Source organism: Ranitomeya variabilis, chromosome 8 (assembly GCF_051348905.1).
Source record: "Ranitomeya variabilis isolate aRanVar5 chromosome 8, aRanVar5.hap1, whole genome shotgun sequence".
NCBI classification, from domain to species: domain Eukaryota; kingdom Metazoa; phylum Chordata; class Amphibia; order Anura; family Dendrobatidae; genus Ranitomeya; species Ranitomeya variabilis.
The window spans coordinates 215136667-215160057 of record NC_135239.1 but is presented as its reverse complement, the minus strand read 5'-3'; the positions used below and the strand labels follow the sequence as shown (position 1 = coordinate 215160057).

At 46.8% G+C, this 23391-nt stretch overlaps 1 protein-coding gene and 1 long non-coding RNA gene across 2 annotated transcripts in view; one reads left to right on the top strand and one right to left on the bottom strand.

The window, feature by feature from the left end:
- The window catches only part of LOC143788863 (vomeronasal type-2 receptor 26-like), a 40231-nt gene extending 28662 nt beyond the window's left edge, over positions 1-11569 (top strand). The window contains exons 5-6 of the mRNA XM_077278776.1: positions 10193-10316; positions 10669-11569. Of these exons, the coding sequence (XP_077134891.1) occupies positions 10193-10316; positions 10669-11564 (1020 nt within the window). The 3' untranslated portion in view covers positions 11565-11569. The remainder of the gene's footprint in view (positions 1-10192; positions 10317-10668) is intronic.
- A 6498-nt stretch (positions 11570-18067) lies between these two features.
- On the bottom strand, positions 18068-19121 carry LOC143788812 (uncharacterized). Its single transcript, XR_013218738.1, has 3 exons — positions 18959-19121; positions 18531-18647; positions 18068-18389 (listed from the first exon to the last, which is right to left on the bottom strand). It is a non-coding gene; the product is annotated as an uncharacterized LOC143788812 (long non-coding RNA).
- Positions 19122-23391: the final 4270 nt, after the last annotated feature.

The following is a 23391-nucleotide window of genomic DNA, read 5'->3' as shown; positions in this document are numbered from 1 at the left end:
TCTGTGTCGAGTTGGTCTATGTATAGGAGGTGCAGCTTCATCCAGGGCACTTTGCAGGGTTTCATTGTAATGGTTCAGAGCAGAATCAGGACATGAGATGGAGGAGATTGGGGCCAATGAGGACTGCAAGTTCTTCATAAGTTTCTGGGTGTTAATGGCCTGTATGTTTCTGTAAGTGTGGAAAGTGGGGGTGACCTGAGCGGGATGGCAGTTCTTGATAGAGAATGAAAGAAGGTTGTGGTCAGAGAGCAGGAGAGGGGAGTTTGTGAAATTGTCCACTGAGCAAAGCCGGGAGAAGACCAAGTCAAGGGAGTTTCCATCTTCATGCGTTGGAGAGTTAGTATGCTGCGAGAGGCCGAAAGAGGAGGTTAGGCTACGTTCACATTTGCGGTCAGCGCCGCAGCGTCGGGCGCCGCAGCGGCGCCGCATGCGTCATGCGCCCCTATACTTAACATGGGGGCGCATGGACATGCGTTGTGCTGCGTTTTGCGCCGCATGGCCGCAAGCGTTGGACGCAAGAAACGCTTCAAGTTGCATTTTTTTTGCGTCCAACTTGCGGGCAAAAACGACGCATGCGGCGCCAAACGCAGCGTTTTAGCGTGCGTTTTGCCGCGTTTTTGTTTGCGTTGTGCGCTGCGGCGCCGACGCTGCGGCGCACAACGCAAATGTGAACGTAGCCTTAGAGAGAAAAGGTGAGAAGCAGATGGGGAGAGGGGAGAAGCAATGGGGATGTTGAAATCACCCATGATAAGGGTGGGGGTGTCACAGGAGAGAAAGTGTGGAAGCCAGGTGGCAAAGTGATCCAGGAACTGATGAGAGGGGCCGGGAGGACGATACACCACCGCCACTCGCATGGAGAAGCTGCTGTCTGCAGCTCCCCCTAGTGGTGGCTGCAGACAGGATCTTATCATGTATCTCTGTATACAGGGAGCTCCCCCTAGTGGTGGCTGCAGACAGGATCTTATCATGTATCTCTGTATACAGGGAGCTCCCCCTAGTGGTGGCTGCAGACAGGATCTTATCATGTATCTCTGTATACAGGGAGCTCCCCCTAGTGGTGGCTGCAGACAGGATCTTATCATGTATCTCTGTATACAGGGAGCTCCCCCTAGTGGTGGCTGCAGACAGGATCTTATCATGTATCTCTGTATACAGGGAGCTCCCCCTAGTGGTGGCTGCAGACTGGATCTGATCATGTATCTCTGTGTACAGGGAGCTCCCCCTAGTGGTGGCTGCAGACAGGATCTTATCATGTATCTCTGTATACATGGAGCTCCCCCTAGTGGTGGCTGCAGACAGAATACTATCATGTATTTCTGTATACAGGGAGCTCCCCCTAGTGGTGGCTGCAGAAAGGATCTTATCATGTATCTCTGTATACATGGAGCTCCCCCTAGTGGTGGCTGCAGACAGAATATTATCATGTATTTCTGTATACAGGGAGCTCCCCCTAGTGGTGGCTGCAGACAGGATCTTATGTATCTCTGTATACAGGAGCTCCCCCTAGTGGTGGCTGCAGTCAGGATCTTATCATGTATCTCTGTATACAGGGAGCTCCCCCGAGTGGTGGCTGCAGACAGGATCTTATCATATATCTCTGTATACAGGGAGCTCCCCCTAGTGGTGGCTGCAGACAGGATGTTATCATGTATCTCTGTATACAGGGAGCTCCCCCTAGTGGTGGCTGCAGACAGGATCTTATCATGTATCTGTATACAGGGTGCTCCCTTTAGTGGTGTGTTATGACCTGGTGGTTACGGAGAAGCACTGATATGACCTGGTGGGTAAAATAAATCATGGACAAGCTCTGAGGAGGTGGTAGCTTTACTGACCGCAGTTCCTAATCCTAACACCAACACTAGAAATAGCCGTGGAGTGTTCCTGACTCTCCCTAGACACCTCGTCACAGCCTAAGAACTAACTACCCCTAAAGATGGAAACAGAAAACTATCTTGCCTCAGAGAAATTCCCAAAAGGAAAGATAGCCCCCCCACAAATATTAACTGTGAGTAGAGAGGGAAATGACATACACAGAGATGAAAACAGATTTTAGCAAAGGAGGCCAATTTCTAATCTAGATAGACAGAAATAGAAAAGGATACTGTGCGGTCAGTATTAAAAACTAAAAATCCACGCAGAGTTTACAAAAATGATCTCCACACCGACTCACGGTGTGGAGGGGCAAATCTGCTTCCCCAGAGCTTCCAGCTAGCCTGAATAATTCATAATGACAAGCTGGACAAAAAGAAACATAACTTAAACTGAGCAGTAAAGTCCAAAGCAAATGGACAACCCAAGAACTAGCAAGAACTTATCTTATTCTGAAATGGACAGGCCATCAGAGAAATCCAAGGAGAGATCTGAATCCAACCCAGAGAACAATGACAGCTGGCATGGACTACAGACCAGAGCCAAGTTAAATAGCAAGACAAGGGAAGCCGATTAGTGAGAGCAGCTGCTGCGGCTAAACTCAAGGAGCAGCAGTTCCACTTGAAAGCACCAGAGGGAGCCCAAGAGCAGAACTCACAAAAGTACCATTCATAACCACAGGAGGGAGCCCAAGAACGGAATTCACAACAGTGGTGGCTGCAGTCAGGATCTTATCATGTATCTCTGTATACAGGGAGCTCCCCCTAGTGGTGGCTGCAGATAGAATCTTATCATGTATCTCTGTATACAGGGAGCTCCCCCTAGTGGTGACTGCAGACAGGATCTTATCATGTATCTCTGTATACAGGGAGCTCCCCCTAGTGGTGGCTGCAGACAGGATCTTATCATGTATCTCTGTATACAGGGAGCTCCCCCTAGTGGTGACTGCAGACAGGATCTTATCATGTATCTCTGTACTCAGGGAGCTCCCCCTAGTGGTGACTGCAGACAGGATCTTATCATGTATCTCTGTATACAGGGAGCTCCCCTAGTGGTGACTGCAGACAGGATCTTATCATGTATCTCTGTGTACAGGGAGCTCCCCCTAGTGGTGGCTGCAGACAGGATCTTATCATGTATCTTTGTATTCAGGGAGCTCCCCCTAGTGGTGGCTGCTGACAGGATCTTATCATGTATGTCTGTATACAGGGAGCTCCCCCTAGTGGTGGCTGCAGACAGGATCTTATCTTGTATCTCTGTATACAGGGAGCTCCCCCTAGTGGTGGCTGCAGACAGGATCTTATCATGTATCTCTGTATACAGGGAGCTCCCCCTAGTGGTGGCTGCTGACAGGATCTTATCATGTATCTCTGTATACAGGGAGCTCCCCCTAGTGGTGGCTGCAGACAGGATCTTATCATGTATCTCTGTATGCAGGGAGCTCCCCCCTAGTGGTGGCTGATGACAGGATCTTATCATGTATCTCTGTATACAGGGATCTCCCCCTAGTGGTGACTGCAGACAGGATCTTATCATGTGTCTCTGTATACAGGAAGCTCCCCCTAGTGGTGGCTGCAGACAGGATCTTATCATGTATCTCTGTATTCAGGGAGCTCCCCCTAGTGGTGACTGCAGACAGGATCTTATCATGTATCTCTGTATACAGGGAGCTCCCCCTAGTGGTGGCTGCAGACAGGATCTTATCATGTATCTCTGTATACAGGGAGCTCCCCCTAGTGGTGGCTGCTGACAGGATCTTATCATGTATCTCTGTATACAGGGAGCTCCCCCTAGTGATGACTGCAGACAGGATCTTATGTATCTCTGTATACAGGGAGCTCCCCCTAGTGGTGGCTGCAGACAGGATCTTATCATGTATCTCTTTATACAGGGAGCTCCCCCTAGTGGTGGCTGCAGACAGGATCTTATGTAACTCTGTATACAGGGAGCTCCCCCTAGTGGTGGCTGCAGACAGGATCTTATCATGTATCTCTGTATTCAGGGAGCTCCCCCTAGTGGTGACTGCAGACAGGATCTTATCATGTATCTCTGTATACAGGGAGCTCCCCTAGTGGTGGCTGCAGACAGGATCTTATCATGTATCTCTGTATACAGGGATCTCCCCCTAGTGGTGGCTGCAGATAGGATCTCATCATGTATCTCTGTATACAGGGAGCTCCCCCTAGTGGAGGCTGCAGACAGAATCTTATCATGTATCTCTGTATACAGGGAGCTCCCCCTAGTGGTGGCTGCAGACAGAATCTTATCATGTATCTCTGTATACAGGGAGCTCCCCCTAGTGGTGGCTGAAGACAGAATCTTATCATGTATCTCTGTATACAGGGAGCTCCCTCTAGTGGTGGCTGCAGACAGAATATTATCATGTATCTGTGTATATAGGGAGCTTCCCCTAGTGATGGCTGCAGACAGAATCTTATGTATCTCTGTATACAGGGAGCTCCCCCTAGTGGTGGCTGCAGACAGAATCTTATGTATCTCTGTATACAGGGAGCTCCCCCTAGTGGTGGCTGCAGACAGGATCTTATCATGTATCTCTGTATACAGGGAGCTCCCCCTAGTGGTGACTGCAGACAGGATCTTATCATGTATCTCTGTATACAGGGAGCTCCCCCTAGTGGTGGCTGCAGACAGAATATTATAATGTATCTGTGTATACAGGGAGCTTCCCCTAGTGATGGCTGCAGACAGAATCTTATGTATCTCTGTATACAGGGAGCTCCCCCTAGTGGTGGCTGCAGACAGAATCTTATGTATCTCTGTATACAGGGAGCTCCCCCTAGTGGTGGCTGCTGACAGGATCTTATCATGTATCTCTGTATACAGGGAGCTCCCCCTAGTGGTGGCTGCTGACAGGATCTTATCATGTATCTCTGTATACAGGGAGCTCCCCCTAGTGGTGGCTGCAGACAGAATCGTATCATGTATCGCTGTATACAGGGAGCTCCCCCTAGTGGTGACTGCAGACAGAATCTTATGTATCTCTGTATACAGAGAGCTCCCCCTAGTGGTGGCTCCAGACAGAATCTTATGTATCTCTGTATACAGGGAGCTCCCCCTAGTGGTGGCTGCAGACAGAATCTTATCATGTATCTCTATACAGTGAGCTCCCCCTAGTGGTGGCTGCAGACAGGATCTTATCTTGTATCTCTGTATACAGGGACCTTCCCCTAGTGCTGGCTGCAGGCAGGATCTTATCATGTATCTCTGTATACAGAGAGCTCCCCCTAGTGGTGACTGCAGACAGGATCTTACCATGTATCTCTGTATACAGGGAGCTCCCCCTAGTGGTGGCTGCAGACAGAATCGTATCATGTATCTCTGTATACAGGGAGCTCCCCCTAGTGGTGGCTGCAGACAGGATCTTATGTATCTCTGTATACAGGGAGCTCCCCCTAGTGGTGGCTGCAGACAGGATCTTATAATAATAATAATCATTTTATTTATATAGCGCCAACATATTCCGCAGCGCTTTACAACTTATAGAGGAGACTTGTACAGACAATAGACATTACAGCATAACAGAAATCACAGGTCAAAACAGATACCAGGAGGAATGAGGGCCCTGCTCGCAAGCTTACAAACTATGAGGAAAAGGGGAGACACGAGAGGTGGATGGTAACAATTGCTTTAGTTATTTGGACCAGCCATAGTGTAAGGCTCGGGTGTTCATGTAAAGCTGCATGAACCAGTTAACTACCTAAGTATGTAGCAGTACAGACACAGAGGGCTATTAACTGCATAAAGTGTATGAGAACATGATGCGAGGAACCTGATTATGTGTTTTTTTTTTTTGTTTTTTTTAATAGGCCACACAGGGATAGTTAGGTTAATGCGTTGAGTTGGTAGGCCAGTCTGAACAAATGCGTTTTTAGGGCACGCTTAAAACTGTGGGGATTAATCGTATTAACCTAGGTAGTGCATTCCAAAGAATCGGCGCAGCACGTGTAAAGTCTTGTAGACGGGAGTGGGAGGTTCTGATTATTGAGGATGCTAACCTGAGGTCATTAGCGGAGCGGAGGGCACGGGTAGGGTGGTAGACTGAGACCAGAGAGGAGATGTAGGGTGGTGCTGAGCCATGGAGTGCTTTGTGGATGAGGGTAGTAGTTTTGTACTGGATTCTGGAGTGGATGGGTAGCCAGTGTAATGACTGGCACAAGGTAGAGGCATCGGTGTAACGGTTGGTGAGGAATATGATCCTGGCAGCAGCATTCAGGACAGACTGGAGCGGGGAGAGTTTAGTAAGAGGCTGATTAGTAGAGAGTTACAATAGTCCAGACGGGAATGAATAAGTGAGACATTAAGAGTTTTTGCAGAGTCGAAAGTAAGAAACGGGCGAATTCTAGAAATGTTTTTGAGATGCAGATAAGAAGAGCGAGCCAGTGATCGGATGTGGGGGGTGAATGAAAGCTCGAAATCAAGGATGACCCCAAGGCAGCGGGCATGTTGCTTTGGAGTAATGGTGGAACCGCACATGGAGATGGCAATGTCAGGCAAAGCTAGGTTAGTAGAGGGAGAGAACACGAGGAGTTCAGTTTTTGACAGGTTCAGTTTCAGATAGAGGGAGGACATGATGTTAGAGACAGCGGTAAGACAATCACTGGTGTTTTCTAAGAAGGTCGGCGTGAAAGCAGGAGAAGAGGTGTATAATTGGGTGTCGTCAGCATAGAGATGGTACTGGAACCCAAATCTACTGATTGTTTGTCCAATAGGGGCAGTATACAAAGAGAAGAGGAGGGGGCCTAGGACTGATCCTTGAGGAACCCCAACAGTAAGGGGAAGGTGAGAGGAGGAGGAACCAGCAAAAGATACAGTGAAGGATCGGTCAGAGAGATAGGAGGAGAACCAGGAGAGAACGGTGTCCTTGAGGCCGATGGAGCGGAGCATAGTGAGGAAGAGCTGATGATCCACAGTGTCGAATGCTGCGGAGAGATCCAAGAGAATTAGCATGGAGTAGTGACCATTAGATTTAGCTGTTAGTAGGTCATTAGAGACTTTAGTGAGGGCAGTTTCAGTAGAGTGTAAAGAGCGGAAGCCAGATTGAAGAGGGTCGAGAAAAGAATTATCTGAGAGATAGCGGGTAAGACGGGAGTGGACCAGGCGTTCGAGGAGTTTAGAGATGAAGGGAAGATTAGAGACAGGTCTATAATTAGCGGCACAGTTTTGGTCGAAGGAGGGTTTTTTAAGTAATGGATGTATGATGGCATGCTTAAATGAGGTGGGAAAAATACCGGAAGTGAGGGAAAGGTTGAATATTTTTGTTATGTGAGAGGTGACAGCCGGGGAAAGGGACTGGAGGAGATGTGACGGAATGGGGTCACTGGTGCAAGTGGTCGGGCGAGAAGATGCAAGGAGCCTGCTTACTTCTTCTTCTGTAACTGGTTCAAAGTCAGAGAGTGAACTAGATGCAGTGGGGGAGGGAGGACAGTGCATGGTATGAAGAGATTGGGAGATGATTTCCTGTTGAATGTGGTCAATTTTTTCTTTGAAGTAATTGGCCAGATCGTCAGCGCGGAGATCTGTGGTTGGGGCCTGCTCTCTTGGGTTGAGTAGGGACTGGAAAATGTCAAAGAGACGTTTAGGGTTATTGGACAGCGAGGTGATGAGGGTGTTGAAATAGGTTTGTTTGGAGAGGTGAAGGGCAGAGTTGTATGTTTTAAGCATGAACATATAATGGATGAAATCTTCGGGTAGATTAGATTTTCTCCACAGACGTTCGGCGCACCTGGAGCACCGCTGCAGGAAACGTGTTTGCAGCGTGTGCCACGGTTGTCGCCGTCTGTGTCGAGTTGGTCTATGTATAGGAGGTGCAGCTTCATCCAGGGCACTTTGCAGGGTTTCATTGTAATGGTTCAGAGCAGAATCAGGACATGAGATGGAGGAGATTGGGGCCAATGAGGACTGCAAGTTCTTCATAAGTTTCTGGGTGTTAATGGCCTGTATGTTTCTGTAAGTGTGGAAAGTGGGGGTGACCTGAGCGGGATGGCAGTTCTTGATAGAGAATGAAAGAAGGTTGTGGTCAGAGAGCAGGAGAGGGGAGTTTGTGAAATTGTCCACTGAGCAAAGCCGGGAGAAGACCAAGTCAAGGGAGTTTCCATCTTCATGCGTTGGAGAGTTAGTATGCTGCGAGAGGCCGAAAGAGGAGGTTAGAGAGAAAAGGTGAGAAGCAGATGGGGAGAGGGGAGAAGCAATGGGGATGTTGAAATCACCCATGATAAGGGTGGGGGTGTCACAGGAGAGAAAGTGTGGAAGCCAGGTGGCAAAGTGATCCAGGAACTGATGAGAGGGGCCGGGAGGACGATACACCACCGCCACTCGCATGGAGAAGCTGCTGTCTGCAGCTCCCCCTAGTGGTGGCTGCAGACAGGATCTTATCATGTATCTCTGTATACAGGGAGCTCCCCCTAGTGGTGGCTGCAGTTAGGATCTTATCATGTATCTCTGTATACAGGGAGCTCCCCCTAGTGGTGGCTGCAGACTGGATCTGATCATGTATCTCTGTGTACAGGGAGCTCCCCCTAGTGGTGGCTGCAGACAGGATCTTATCATGTATCTCTGTATACATGGAGCTCCCCCTAGTGGTGGCTGCAGACAGAATACTATCATGTATTTCTGTATACAGGGAGCTCCCCCTAGTGGTGGCTGCAGAAAGGATCTTATCATGTATCTCTGTATACATGGAGCTCCCCCTAGTGGTGGCTGCAGACAGAATATTATCATGTATTTCTGTATACAGGGAGCTCCCCCTAGTGGTGGCTGCAGACAGGATCTTATGTATCTCTGTATACAGGAGCTCCCCCTAGTGGTGGCTGCAGTCAGGATCTTATCATGTATCTCTGTATACAGGGAGCTCCCCCGAGTGGTGGCTGCAGACAGGATCTTATCATATATCTCTGTATACAGGGAGCTCCCCCTAGTGGTGGCTGCAGACAGGATGTTATCATGTATCTCTGTATACAGGGAGCTCCCCCTAGTGGTGGCTGCAGACAGGATCTTATGTATCTCTGTATACAGGGAGCTCCCCCTAGTGGTGGCTGCAGACAGGATCTTATCATGTATCTGTATACAGGGTGCTCCCCCTAGTGGTGTGTTATGACCTGGTGGTTACGGAGAAGCACTGATATGACCTGGTGGGTAAAATAAATCATGGACAAGCTCTGAGGAGGTGGTAGCTTTACTGACCGCAGTTCCTAATCCTAACACCAACACTAGAAATAGCCGTGGAGTGTTCCTGACTCTCCCTAGACACCTCGTCACAGCCTAAGAACTAACTACCCCTAAAGATGGAAACAGAAAACTATCTTGCCTCAGAGAAATTCCCAAAAGGAAAGATAGCCCCCCCACAAATATTAACTGTGAGTAGAGAGGGAAATGACATACACAGAGATGAAAACAGATTTTAGCAAAGGAGGCCAATTTCTAATCTAGATAGACAGAAATAGAAAAGGATACTGTGCGGTCAGTATTAAAAACTAAAAATCCACGCAGAGTTTACAAAAATGATCTCCACACCGACTCACGGTGTGGAGGGGCAAATCTGCTTCCCCAGAGCTTCCAGCTAGCCTGAATAATTCATAATGACAAGCTGGACAAAAAGAAACATAACTTAAACTGAGCAGTATAGTCCAAAGCAAATGGACAACCCAAGAACTAGCAAGAACTTATCTTATTCTGAAATGGACAGGCCATCAGAGAAATCCAAGGAGAGATCTGAATCCAACCCAGAGAACAATGACAGCTGGCATGGACTACAGACCAGAGCCAAGTTAAATAGCAAGACCAGGGAAGCCGATTAGTGAGAGCAGCTGCTGCGGCTAAACTCAAGGAGCAGCAGTTCCACTTGAAAGCACCAGAGGGAGCCCAAGAGCAGAACTCACAAAAGTACCATTCATAACCACAGGAGGGAGCCCAAGAACGGAATTCACAACAGTGGTGGCTGCAGTCAGGATCTTATCATGTATCTCTGTATACAGGGAGCTCCCCCTAGTGGTGGCTGCAGATAGAATCTTATCATGTATCTCTGAATACAGGGAGCTCCCCCTAGTGGTGACTGCAGACAGGATCTTATCATGTATCTCTGTATACAGGGAGCTCCCCCTAGTGGTGGCTGCAGACAGGATCTTATCATGTATCTCTGTATACAGGGAGCTCCCCCTAGTGGTGACTGCAGACAGGATCTTATCATGTATCTCTGTACTCAGGGAGCTCCCCCTAGTGGTGGCTGCAGACAGAATATTATCATGTATTTCTGTATACAATTTGGGGATTAATTCAAAATACAGTTTCAACTTTTCTTCATATTTAGGTTCCACATTCAGTTTGCAGTGAAAGTTGTAAACCTGGAAACCGGAAAGTCTCCGTTCAGGGCCTCCCCATATGCTGTTTCCAGTGTGTTCCATGCTCGCTTGGGGAAATCACAAATGAAACTGGTAATGGAGGTTATTTTTCTTCATCTGTCTCTTGTTGCTTTGTTTGTTGGTTAAATGATTGTAATAATTTATAGACAATTAGATTTCTTGCTCCTGACGTCACCGAGTCTATGATGTCAAATAATGAGAACCACATATTATTTTTGCTAAAAATGCATCATGCCAAGAAAAATCATCGCATACATTATGGTTAATGCAGGGTCCTATGGGGCAGGACACAGAGCACTGAACCTTCATGCTCGGCCCCCCAGGCCCTGGTATAACACTTGCCGGAGCGTTTCTCTAACCTTCTATGTAACGTGTTTTATCTTTATCTGATATGAAGTCATTCATTAATCATTTTTGACCTCAGATGCAGCTGTTTGTATGAAATGCCCAGAAGACATGTGGCCCAACGAGAAGCGGGACATCTGCCTCATGAAGGTAGTGCAGTTCCTGTCCTACGAAGAGATAATGGGGGTCTCCTTGTCTGCCACTTCCATCACGTTCTCCATTAAAACCCTCACAATTTTATGCATCTTCAGAAAATTCTCAGAGACACCGGTGGTGAAGGCCAATAACAGAAGCCTCAGCTACGTCATCCTTGTAGGACTCATCGTGTGTTTCCTCTCTTCACTCATTTTCATTGGGTATCCTTCAGGGGTCATCTGCCTCCTCCGCCAGGTTGTGTTTGGTGTCTCATTTTCAGTCGTTGTCTCCGGGATGTTGGCCAAGACAATTACGGTCATCCTCATCTTCCAGTCCACAAAATCCAATGCAATCGGCAAACGCTTCGACTCCAAGATCTCACATGTGGTCATGTTCATCTGCCCTCTGTTCCAGGTTGGCATCTGCATTGTTTGGCTTGGGACGGTTCCCCCTTATGCAGAATTAAACATGACATCTAAACCTGATGCAATCATTGCACAATGTAATGAGGGATCCAACCTGTTCTTCTACTGCATGTTGGGTTATATGGGACTATTGGCCACTGTAAGCTTCATTGTGGCGTTTTTATCCCGAAAACTCCCGGACAGCTTCAATGAGGGCCAATATATCACCTTCAGTATGTTTGTGTTTCTCAGTGTCTGGATATGTTTTATTCCGGCTTATCTGAGCGCTGAAGGGAAGGACCTGGTCACAGTTGAAGTTTTTGCAATCATGGCTTCCAGTGCCGGTCTGTTGGGTTGTCTTTTCTTCCCTAAATGTTATATCATCCTTTTCAGACCAGAAATGAACACAAAACAGTATGTAAGGGGGAAGCAATAACCTGGGTCCACCTGAAGTTCATATGGGCCCACCTAAAATGCATTTGTATCCTCCTAAAGTTCATGTATGGCCTCATAAAGTTCATGTGTGTCAACTTAAATTTCATTTGTGTCCATCAAAGTTCATGAGTGTCCTCCTAAAGTTCATGCGTGTCCTCCTAAAGTTCATGCGTGTCCACCTAAAGTTCATGCGTGTCCACCTAAAGTTCATGCGTGTCCACCTAAAGTTCATGCGTGTCCTCCTAAAGTTCATGCGTGTCCACTTAAAGTTCATGCGTGTCCACCTGAAGTTCATGCGTGTCCACCTGAAGTTCATGCGTGTCCACCTGAAGTTTATGCGTGTCCACCTGAAGTTCATGTGTGTCCACTTAAAGTTCATTTGTGTCCATATAATGTTCATGCGTGTCCACCTGAAGTTCATGTGTGTCCACCTGAAGTTCATGTGTGTCCACCTAAAGTTCATGTGTGTCCACTGAAAGTTCATTTGTGTCCATCAAAGTTCATGAGTGCCCTCCTAAAGTTCATGCGTGTCCACCTAAAGTTCATGTGTGTCCACCTAAAGTTCATGCGAGTCCACCTAAAGTTCATGCGTGTCCACCTAAAGTTCATGCGTGTCCACCTAAAGTTCATGTGTGTCCACTTAAATTCATGCGTGTCCACCTGAAGTTCATGTGTGTCCACTTAAAGTTCATTTGTGTGCATATAATGTTCATGCATGTCTTCCTAAAGTTCATGTGTATCGTCCTAAAGTTCATGTGTGTCCACCTGAAGTTCATGCGTGTCCACCTGAAGTTCATGCGTGTCCACCTAAAGTTCATGCGTGTCCACCTAAAGTTCATGTGTGTCCACCTAAAGTTCATGCGTGTCCTCCTAAAGTTCATGCGTGTCCACCTAAAGTTCATGCGTGTCCACCTAAAGTTCAAGCGTGTCCACCTAAAGTTCATGCGTGTCCACCTAAAGTTCATGTGTGTCCACCTAAAGTCCATATGTTTCCATATAAAATTCATGTTTCCACCTAAAGTTTATCTGTGTCCTCCTGAATTTCATGTGTTTTCTGCTAACGTTTACATGTTTCCACCTAAAGTGAAGTTCTTATGTTGAAAATTCTAGATCCCAGGTAATTTCTTCTGCCATAAAACCTCTAATTGTCCCCAAAGTTTTTGGTCCTACTCCTTCAGAAATGTGAATTGTAGTATATTCGTTAAGAAGACCACTGGTAACTGTTGGTCACAGTGTTACGTTTTCTTACGTGGCGTTTGAGGTTGATGTTTTTACTTTTGTTACTCTCAGTCTCTATGTACATTAGTAAACTGATACATTTCCTTTCTCCATGTCTTTCTTTTCTTTTTTTCTTTTCCTGCGCTTGTCTCAGGATTCAGGGGAATTATTGGTATAGGGAACAACTCATGGCAGGGTCTGATTGCGTTATTATTACGACAGCCTGTGTCGTAGAGAAGAATTGTAAAATCTATAAAGACATCTATAGAGAGGGGACATATCACCCTAACATTGAACATATGGAATGAATTATAACTGGGGAAGTAAGAAAAAGCTGATACATCAATCTCCATTGAAGTAGGATCTCCTGTCGTGAACAGGTAATTACCCCAGAGGATCTGATGAGTACCAAACAACAAACCTAGGATTCCTATACTCAGAGGTGGAGAAGTACAATTCTTGAGGCAAGAGCTTCCTCTGTTCAAAGGGATAATCCTAGACTCTTTGGAGCCAGTGATGAATATTGGGGTCTGCATCAATCCGATATTTATGGGAAATATATTTTTCCATCGCAGCGAAGGGACGACCATAATGCATTCACTCACATCACCGCAAAGCCGGCCGAACACCTCCAACTTAATATCAGATGGATGCTGCTATCCTTGACATGTTTCATCATTCTAGAAAGGTAAAATAGTGATTGTAAACATGACAACAATATCCCCCGCCTGGGACCTCCAGGGGCGAAGATATCCTGAAAGTTAGGAATCTCATATCTATTTAAAAGGCCTAGCACATCCGACGAAAAGCCCCCATATGACATCACCAAGGGGAGATATGTGGGCCTCACCTTGATCTAATAAAAATCAGAGTATGGGTTGCTGCCACTGATCGGTTCTGGAAGACGCAGAACTCTGTGGTTGTGTCCTTTGCTCTAAAGCAGAAGTGAAAAATCTTTTTCCTGCCAAAGAGCCAATTGTATATTTATACCATCCTCTGGGGACCATACAAATTGCTCGCTAACTCCGCCGACAAAGTGCATTCTGACGCTGGCACTGGTGTCAGGACCTAACCTTTCATTGCATGTACCTCAGCATTCATTGGGGTACGCTGCTGGCCCAAGCACTGCAGTCCTTGGGAATCTGCCTGTGGGCCGGATAAAAGGCCATTAAGGTCCCGTGGGCCTGAAGTTCCCCACCCCTGCTCTAAGGAGTTGCTCTAACGAATGCTTCCCTCCGCTAAGCTCTAGGCTTATCAAGTGACTCTGTATACAGGGAGCTCCCCCTAGTGGTGGCTGCAGACAGGATCTTATCATGTATCTCTGTATACAGGGAGCTCCCCCTAGTGGTGACTGCAGACAGAATCTTATCATGTATCTCTGTATACAGGGAGCTCCCCCTAGTGGTGGCTGCAGACAGGATCTTATCATGTATCTCTGTATACAGGGAGCTCCCCCTAGTGGTGGCTGCAGACAGGATCTTATCATTTATCTCTGTATACAGGGAGCTCCCCCTAGTGGTGGCTGCAGACAGGATCTTATCATGTATCTCTGTATACAGGGAGCTCCCCCTAGTGGTGGCTGCAGACAGGATCTTATCATGTATCTCTGTATACAGGGAACTCCCCCTAGTGGTGACTGCAGACAGGATCTTATGTATCTCTATACAGGGAGCTCCCCCTAGTGGTGACTGCAGACAGGATGTTATCATGTATCTCTGTATACAGGGAGCTCCCCCTAGTGGTGGCTGCAGACAGGATCTTATCATGTATCTCTGTATACAGGGAGCTCCCCCTAGTGGTGGCTGCAGACAGGACCTTATCATGTATCTCTGTATACAGGGAGCTCCCACTAGTGGTGGCTGCAGACAGGATCTTATCATGTATCTCTGTATACAGGGAGCTCCCCCTAGTGGTGGCTGCAGGCAGGATCTTATCATGTATCTCTGTATACAGGGAGCTCCCCCTAATGGTGACTGCAGACAGGATGTTATCATGTATCTCTGTATACAGGGAGCTCCCCCTAGTGGTGGCTGCAGACAGGATCTTATCATGTAAGTCTGTACACAGGGAGCTCCCCCTAGTGGTGGCTGCAGACAGGATCTTATCATGTATCTCTGTATACAGGGAGCTCCCCCTAGTGGTGGCTGCAGACAGGATCTTATCATGTATCTCTGTATACAGGGAGCTCCCCCTAGTGGTGGCTGCAGACAGGATCTTATCATGTATCTCTGTATACAGGGAGCTCCCCCTAGTGGTGACTGCAGACAGGATCTTATCATGTATCTCTGTATACAGGGAGCTCCCCCTAGTGGTGACTGCAGACAGGATCTTATCATGTATCTCTGTATACAGGGAGCTCCCCCTAGTGGTGGCTGCAGACAGGATCTTATCATGTATCTCTGTATACAGGGAGCTCCCCCTAGTGGTGGCTGCAGACAGGATCTTATCATGTATCTCTGTATACAGGGAGCTCCCCCTAGTGGTGGCTGCAGACAGGATCTTATCATGTATCTCTGTATACAGGGAGCTCCCACTAGTGGAGGCTGCAGACAGGATCTTATCATGTATCTCTGTATACAGGGAGCTCCCACTAGTGGAGGCTGCAGACAGGATCTTATCATGTATCTCTGTATACAGGGAGCTCCCCCTAGTGGTGGCTGCAGACAGGATCTTATCATGTATCTCTGTATACAGGGAGCTCCCCCTAGTGGTGACTGCAGACAGGATCTTATCATGAATCTGTATACAGGGAGCTCCCCCTAGTGGTGGCTGCAGACAGGATCTTATCATGTATCTCTGTATACAGGGAGCTCCCCCTAGTGGTGACTGCAGACAGGATCTTATCATGTACCTCTGTATACAGGGAGCTCCCCCTAGTGGTGACTGCAGACAGGATCTTATCATGAATCTGTATACAGGGAGCTCCCCCTAGTGGTGGCTGCAGACAGGATCTTATCATGTATCTCTGTATACAGGGAGCTCCCCCTAGTGGTGACTGCAGACAGGATCTTATCATGTATCTCTGTATACAGGGAGCTCCCCCTAGTGGTGGCTGCAGACAGGATCTTATCATGTATCTCTGTATACAGGGAGCTCCCCCTAGTGGTGGCTGCAGACAGGATCTTATCATGTATCTCTGTATACAGGGAGCTTCCCCTAGTGGTGGCTGCAGACAGGATCTTATCATGTATCTCTGTATACAGGGAGCTCCCCCTAGTGGTGGCTGCAGACAGGATCTTATCATGTATCTCTGTATACAGGGAGCTCCCCCTAGTGGTGGCTGCAGACAGGATCTTATAATGTATCTCTGTATACAGGGAGCTCCCCCTAGTGGTGGCTGCAGACAGGATCTTATCATGTATCTCTGTATACAGGGAGCTCCCCCTAGTGGTGACTGCAGACAGGATCTTATCATGTACCTCTGTATACAGGGAGCTCCCCCTAGTGGTGACTGCAGACAGGATCTTATCATGAATCTGTATACAGGGAGCTCCCCCTAGTGGTGGCTGCAGACAGGATCTTATCATGTATCTCTGTATACAGGGAGCTCCCCCTAGTGGTGGCTGCAGGCAGAATCTTACCATATATCTCTGTATACAGGGAGCTCCCCCTAGTGATGGCTGCAGACAGGATCTTATCATGTATCTCTGTATACAGGGAGCTCCCCCTAGTGGTGGCTGCAGACAGGATCTTATCATGTATCTCTGTATACAGGGAGCTCCCCCTAGTGGTGACTGCAGACAGGATCTTATCATGTATCTCTGTATACAGGGAGCTCCCCCTAGTGGTGGCTGCAGATAGAATCTTATGTATCTCTGTATACAGGGATCTCCCCCTAGTGGTGGCTGCAGTCAGAATCTTATCATGTATCTCTGTATACAGGGAGCTCCCCCTAGTGGTGGCTGCAGTCAGAATCTTATCATGTATCTCTGTATACCGGGAGCTCCCCCTAGTGGTGGCTGCAGACAGGATCTTATATATCTCTGTATACAGGGAGCTCCCCCTAGTGGTGGCTGCAGACAGGATCTTATCATGTATCTCTGTATACAGGGAGCTCCCCCTAGTGGTGGCTGCAGACAGGATCTTATCATGTATCTCTGTATACAGGGAGCTCCTCCTAGTGGTGGCTGCAGACAGGATCTTATCATGTATCTCTGTATACAGGGAGCTCCCCCTAGTGGTGGCTGCAGACAGGATCTTATCATGTATCTCTGTATACAGGGAGCTCCCCCTAGTGGTGGCTGCAGACAGGATCTTATCATGTATCTCTGTATACAGGGAGCTCCCCCTAGTGGTGACTGCAGACAGGATCTTATCATGTACCTCTGTATACAGGGAGCTCCCCCTAGTGGTGGCTGCAGACAGGATCTTATCATGTATCTCTGTATACAGGAAGCTCCCCCTAGTGGTGGCTGCAGACAGGATCTTATCATGTATCTCTGTATACAGGGAGCTCCCCCTAGTGGTGACTGCAGACAGGATCTTATCATGTACCTCTGTATACAGGGAGCTCCCCCTAGTGGTGGCTGCAGACAGGATCTTATCATGTATCTCTGTATACAGGAAGCTCCCCCTAGTGGTGGCTGCAGACAGGATCTTATCATGTATCTCTGTATACAGGGAGCTCCCCCTAATGGTGACTGCAGACAGGATGTTATCATGTATCTCTGTATACAGGGAGCTCCCCCTAGTGGTGGCTGCAGGCAGAATCTTACCATATATCTCTGTATACAGGGAGCTCCCCCTAGTGATGGCTGCAGTCAGAATCTTATCATGTATCTCTGTATACAGGGAGCTCCCCCTAGTGATGGCTGCAGACAGGATCTTATCATGTATCTCTGTATACAGGGAGCTCCCCCTAGTGGTGACTGCAGACAGGATCTTATCATGTATCTCTGTATACAGGGAGCTCCCCCTAGTGGTGGCTGCAGACAGGATCTTATCATGTATCTCTGTATACAGGGAGCTCCCCCTAGTGGTGGCTGCAGACAGGATCTTATCATGTATCTCTGTATACAGGGAGCTCCCCCTAGTGGTGACTGCAGACAGGATCTTATCATGTATCTCTGTATACAGGGAGCTCCCCCTAGTGGTGGCTGCAGACAGGATCTTATCATGTATCTCTGTATACAGGGAGCTCCCCCTAGTGGTGGCTGCAGACAGGATCTTATCGTGTATCTCTGTATACAGGGAGCTCCCCCTAGTGGTGGCTGCAGACAGGATCTTATCATGTATTAATGTCTATAGAGGGAAATTCAAGCTTTCTTATGGGTCTGAAAACAGAGGTAATATGTAATAATTCATGTGTTTATTATTTTACAAGCACAGATCTTTTATAGACATAGAATATAGAAGATAATTCTCCATATATAAGGAATATGTGAACCTCATCCAGATCTAATGAATCATTATGTATGATAAATCCTGTTGCAGAGAATAGTAAGACCCGGAGGACAGGATGTCGGTTTTCTCCGGACGCCATGTTCGCCATCTCCGGAGTCTAATCATCAGTTACACAGATCCGTTGTGCAGCATCGGGTTGATGGTTTAAAGGCCTTCAGTGTCAGACAATTTGCCTCTTTGATGCATCCTCGGGTCAGTACCAAGACTATGAGAGAGGAACAGGGGTGAAAACCCGAATAAATGTAGGAAATACTGAAGATTTGGATAGATACATTGTAACACATGATGGAGGAATGGAGCGATTAGTTTTATCTGCTGTATAACGAGGGTCTCTGCTGCGTCTTACCCGGCTTGGTTTCCGTCATGACAAAGCAATGGTCCACACCCTTATCGCAGGTGACGGTGGTGCTGGTGCAGGTCCGTAACCCCACACAGGAGCTCCTCCTGCATCTCAAGGCGTCCGCTGCAGAGACAGAAAAGTCACAGATACACCGAGATCCAATAATACACCGTCACCGTATTCTGGGCCAACCCCTGCCTAGCTGCTTCTTGTAGTGCTCAATAATCTACAGTACTATTGTTCCTTATATTTGGATTGTTAAAAATGTTTAAAGTAAATCTTTTAACAAATAGTAAAAAGTCACCTAAGGGGGCATTACACCTGTGCTGGAGGTCATTATCCACCATACTTTACATACCAATGTGACAACAAATAACAAAGTGACAAAAAGTGCAACAAAGTAACAACAAGGAAATGTAAAACAAGCTGTTTACCATGAATGAAGAGAAGACTGAAAGTGAAGAGGAGGATGATGGTGGTCTTCATACTGAGCTGCTGGGTGTCAGGTGTCTCTGTGGCTCCTCTATATGTGCCCGATATTTATACCCCAGTTTGCTTTGTGTGTCGACATCTTCCCGTAGTTACTTCTCTGTTCCCATACTGAATGCAGACTCTGCCGGGAAGTTCAGTCCAGAATTACTCAACCACTTTCTTCACTGTTCGTTTTGTATGTTTTGGTCACTGGAGGATGGGGGGAGTTGTAGTCATGCCCAGCACCATACACCATTGTGTAACAATCTCCTACATTGCAGATAAAATGTTGCAATGATGACATCTGCAAAAACCAGCAACAGCAAAACCTGAACCCAAAGGGTTAAAAATGAATACATTTTATATAAGCAGTGAGAATAAACACAGGAGAAAACCACGTGACACGGAACAATGATCTGGATAAAGGCTCATACTCATCTGCGAGGAAAAGGGACTAGTGCAATCCGAGAAAAATCAGACAGCGCTCTGACCAACGTTAACCTGAGTCCAAAAATGTCAGCAAGCTGCGATTGTCCACGTATATCGGATGAGATTCGCCAATGCAAGTCAATGGGTGAAAGAAAAAAATTGCACAAGATATGGACCATGATAGTGCTGTCTGATTTTTACGCACCAGTGTCCTTTGAAAAGCCGGCAATTCATCTGCCAACTACAGTAAAATCACAGCGTGACCCGACAGATTAGAATGGATATAATAGATACAGTATATACACATAGAATAGATAGATATAAAGATGTCAGTTACATATAGTTAGTATAGTGCGTGTGCACCTTACTGTACATGTATATTTTATATACTAAATTATTTTCTGAAAAAAAAATGGCGTGGGATCCCCCGAAATTTTATTAACCAGCGGAGGGAAAGATGATGGCTGGAGGCTGACGTTTATAGCCTGGGAAGGGGGTAAAACCATGGAGCTTCCCAGGCTATTAATATCAGCTCACAGCTGTATAATTAGCCTTTACTGATTATTAAAATGAGGAACCCCCTTCAAACAAAATGAAAAAAGGGTCCCCATATAATTAATAACCAGCAAAGGTTAGGCAGACAGCTACAAACTGATATTAATAGGCTAGAAAGGGGCCATTGATATTGGCCCCCTCCAAGACTAAAAACATCAGCCCTCAGTTGTCCCAGAAAAGGCGCATCCATAGGATACATCAAATCTGGCACTTAGCCTCCGCTCGTCCCACTTGCCCTGGTGCTGTGGCAAGTGGGGTGATAGTGTGTGATTCCCTTTTTTGAGAGATTATTTATCTGGGAATTATCTGTATGTTTTAGTCACTTGTGCCTTTATTTCCACTGTATATCGGGGAGCAGCGATCAGGGCGGATAATCTCAGGCTCGGCTGTATACAGACTATCGTGCTGTAGCTCAGAGCGTTGTCCTTGTGTCACGTTGTCTGTTGTTTTTCTCCTGTATTTTTGCTGTGTTTGATTAGTGTCCATAAATAACGATTATTGTCATCTAACTGGTTCCGGCTTCTGTTGTTACTGCATTATAGTGTGGAGACACAATTTATGCTTTTGTGGTTGGGCATTGGCGTAACGATCGCGGTTGCATCACTTGCCACTGCAAACAGCCCCGGTGGGTTAGGAGCCCACTAACGCCAGATTGTCAGTGCAACATAGTCTAAGACAAATACATATTACCTATGCCCCCAGAAAGAAGCATCTGCAAAACGCGCGTCGAGGTGAGGGCAGACAGCTGTAAACACCTCTTAGTCAGCTGTAAATACCATCCATAGATACTATGTATTTTTCTTAGCCTATGTTGCACTGACTACCTCTCTATTGTGCCCTGTTATGTGCACAAATGACTATAATTACCTACATTGTTGTAGCACCCAGCTATAGATAGTATGAGGGAAGCCTTTTCCCTAACAAAACTCCAACTTCTCTCCCCAAATTTGTTGCTATATAGGTTTTTTTTCCTCATCTATTTTTATCTGGGTTCTAACAATAATGAGCAAAGATAAGAAACTTTCAAATGGCTACTTTCTTTCAATATTTGTTGTTAATACTTTTGCCACTATTTGCTGCTTCTTCTTATTCTGGCAGATTCAGCATGTGTTACCTTGGCACTGTCTTCTAGGATTAATTACAATATATATGAGGCTGTAATTATCGGCTGCAGCTGCTTTCCCTATGTTTGGTATGAGGCACCATTTTACATCTTTGTATGTTTTACACTGCTAAAAAAAATAAAGGGAACACTAAAATCCCACATCCTAGATATCTCTGAATGAAATATTCCAGTTACAAATCTTTATTCATTACATAGTGGAATGTGTTCATAACAATAAAACATACACATTATCAATGTAAATGAAAATGAATATCCCACGGAGGTCTGGAGTTGGAATGATACTAAAAATCAAAGTGGAAAATCAGATTTCAGGCTGATCCAACTTCAGTGGAAATGCCTCAAGACAAGGAAATGATGCTCAGTGGTGTGTGTGGCCTCCACGTGCCTGTATGACCTCCTTACTGTACAACGCCTGGGCATGCTCCTGATGAGGCGGCGGATGGTCTCCTGAGGGATCTCCTCCCAGACCTGGACTAAAGCATCCGCCAACTCCTGGACAGTCTGTGGTGCCACGTGACGGTGGTAGATGGAGCGAGACATGATGTCCCAGATGTGTTCAATCGGATTCAGGTCTGGGGAACGGGCGGCCAGTCCATAGCTTCAATGCCTTCATCTTGCAGGAACTGCTGACACACTCCAGCCACATGAGGTCTGGTATTGTCCTGCATTAGGAGGAACCCAGGGCCAACCGCACCAGCATATGGTCTCACAAGGGGTCTGAGGATCTCATCTCGGCACCTAATGGCAGTCAGGCTACCTCTGGCGAGCACATGGAGGGCTGTGCGGCCCTCCAAAGAAATGCCACCCCACACCATTACTGACCCACTGCCAAACCGGTCATGCTGAAGGATGTTGCAGGCAGCAGATCGCTCTCCATGGCGTCTCCAGACTCTGTCACGTCTGTCACATGTGCTCAGTGTGAACCTGCTTTCATCTGTGAAGAGCACAGGGCGCCAGTGGCGAAGCTTATGCAGCTATCCAGGAGGCTACAGGCCCACCACAGAAGTAGAGGCCACCCCACCGAACAATCATCACCTATCAAGGATTTCAATACCCCTTCCTCGCGCTTTATTAAGTGACTATACACTAAGGGAATTTTCCTCCTGCCCAACTTCTGCCACCTTTATACATTTAATCAGGAATCAAGTAACCCCATGAGTAAGACCCAGGAGGGTTGAAACGTTGGGTTTCTATCTGCACATATCTTTTCGTGGCAACCTTGTTTGTTAACATAATAAACTTATGAAATATTTTTTGCATCATTCCACCAGTCTTTCACACTGCTCCTGGGTGACCTTATGCCACTCCTGGTACAGAAATCACCGATCCTCCACCAAATTTCACAGTGGATACAAGACACTGTGGTTTGTACAACTCTCCAGGTCTCCGTCTAACCATTAGATGACCCGGTGTTGGGCAAAGCTGAAAATTAGACTTATCAGAGAAGATTACCTTACTCCAGTCCTCTATGGTCCAGTCCTTATGGTCTTTGGCAAACTTCAGCCTGTCTCTCCTTTGCTTCTCATTGATGAAAGGCTTTTTCTAGCTTTACATGACTTGAGTCCTGCCTCTAGGAGCCTGTTCTTGCTGTGCACTTCACCCCAGCTGCCATTCCTTTTTCTAGGTCACTTGATGTCATCCTGCAGTTGCTGAGTGACATTCAAATAAGATGACGGTCATCCCAGTCAGTGGAGAGTCGTTTTCACCCTCTGCCGGTCTGTAGCTTTGTTGTCCCCAATGTCTGCTGCTTGATCTTGTTGTAATGGACTGCAGTCTTAGAAATTTTAAGGATGGAGGCAACATGATGCTCTTTGAGCTCACTGAGCTTTCGGTGTTCAGTGGGTGCCTGGAGAGAGAGCACTCCAGGAAAGTGTGTGATAATCTGAACTGTGGATATTACTGCCTGTTAGTGGGCTGATCCCCGCTAGGAAAAGGACTGTGTTTCTTTGTTTTGCAGTTTTGCCCAGAGGGCCGTGTTTACTTTCCCAAGCTTGGTTTATGCTGTCTTCAAGAAACCAAGCATTTTCTGCAGACTGTGAGCCCTCGCGGGCAGGGTCCTCCCTCCTTATGTACCTGTGTGCCTTGTTTTTTTGCTCATGTTTATTGTATTTGTCTATATTTGCCCCCTTTTCACATGTAAAGTGCCATGGAATAAATGGCGATATAAAAATGTATAATAATAATAATAATAATAGTTTTCTTAAAGAGACAGTGTTCCATTTATACCTCTCTGTCCAGCTGAGTGAGACGCTCTACCACACTATCTATCTATCTATCTATCTATCT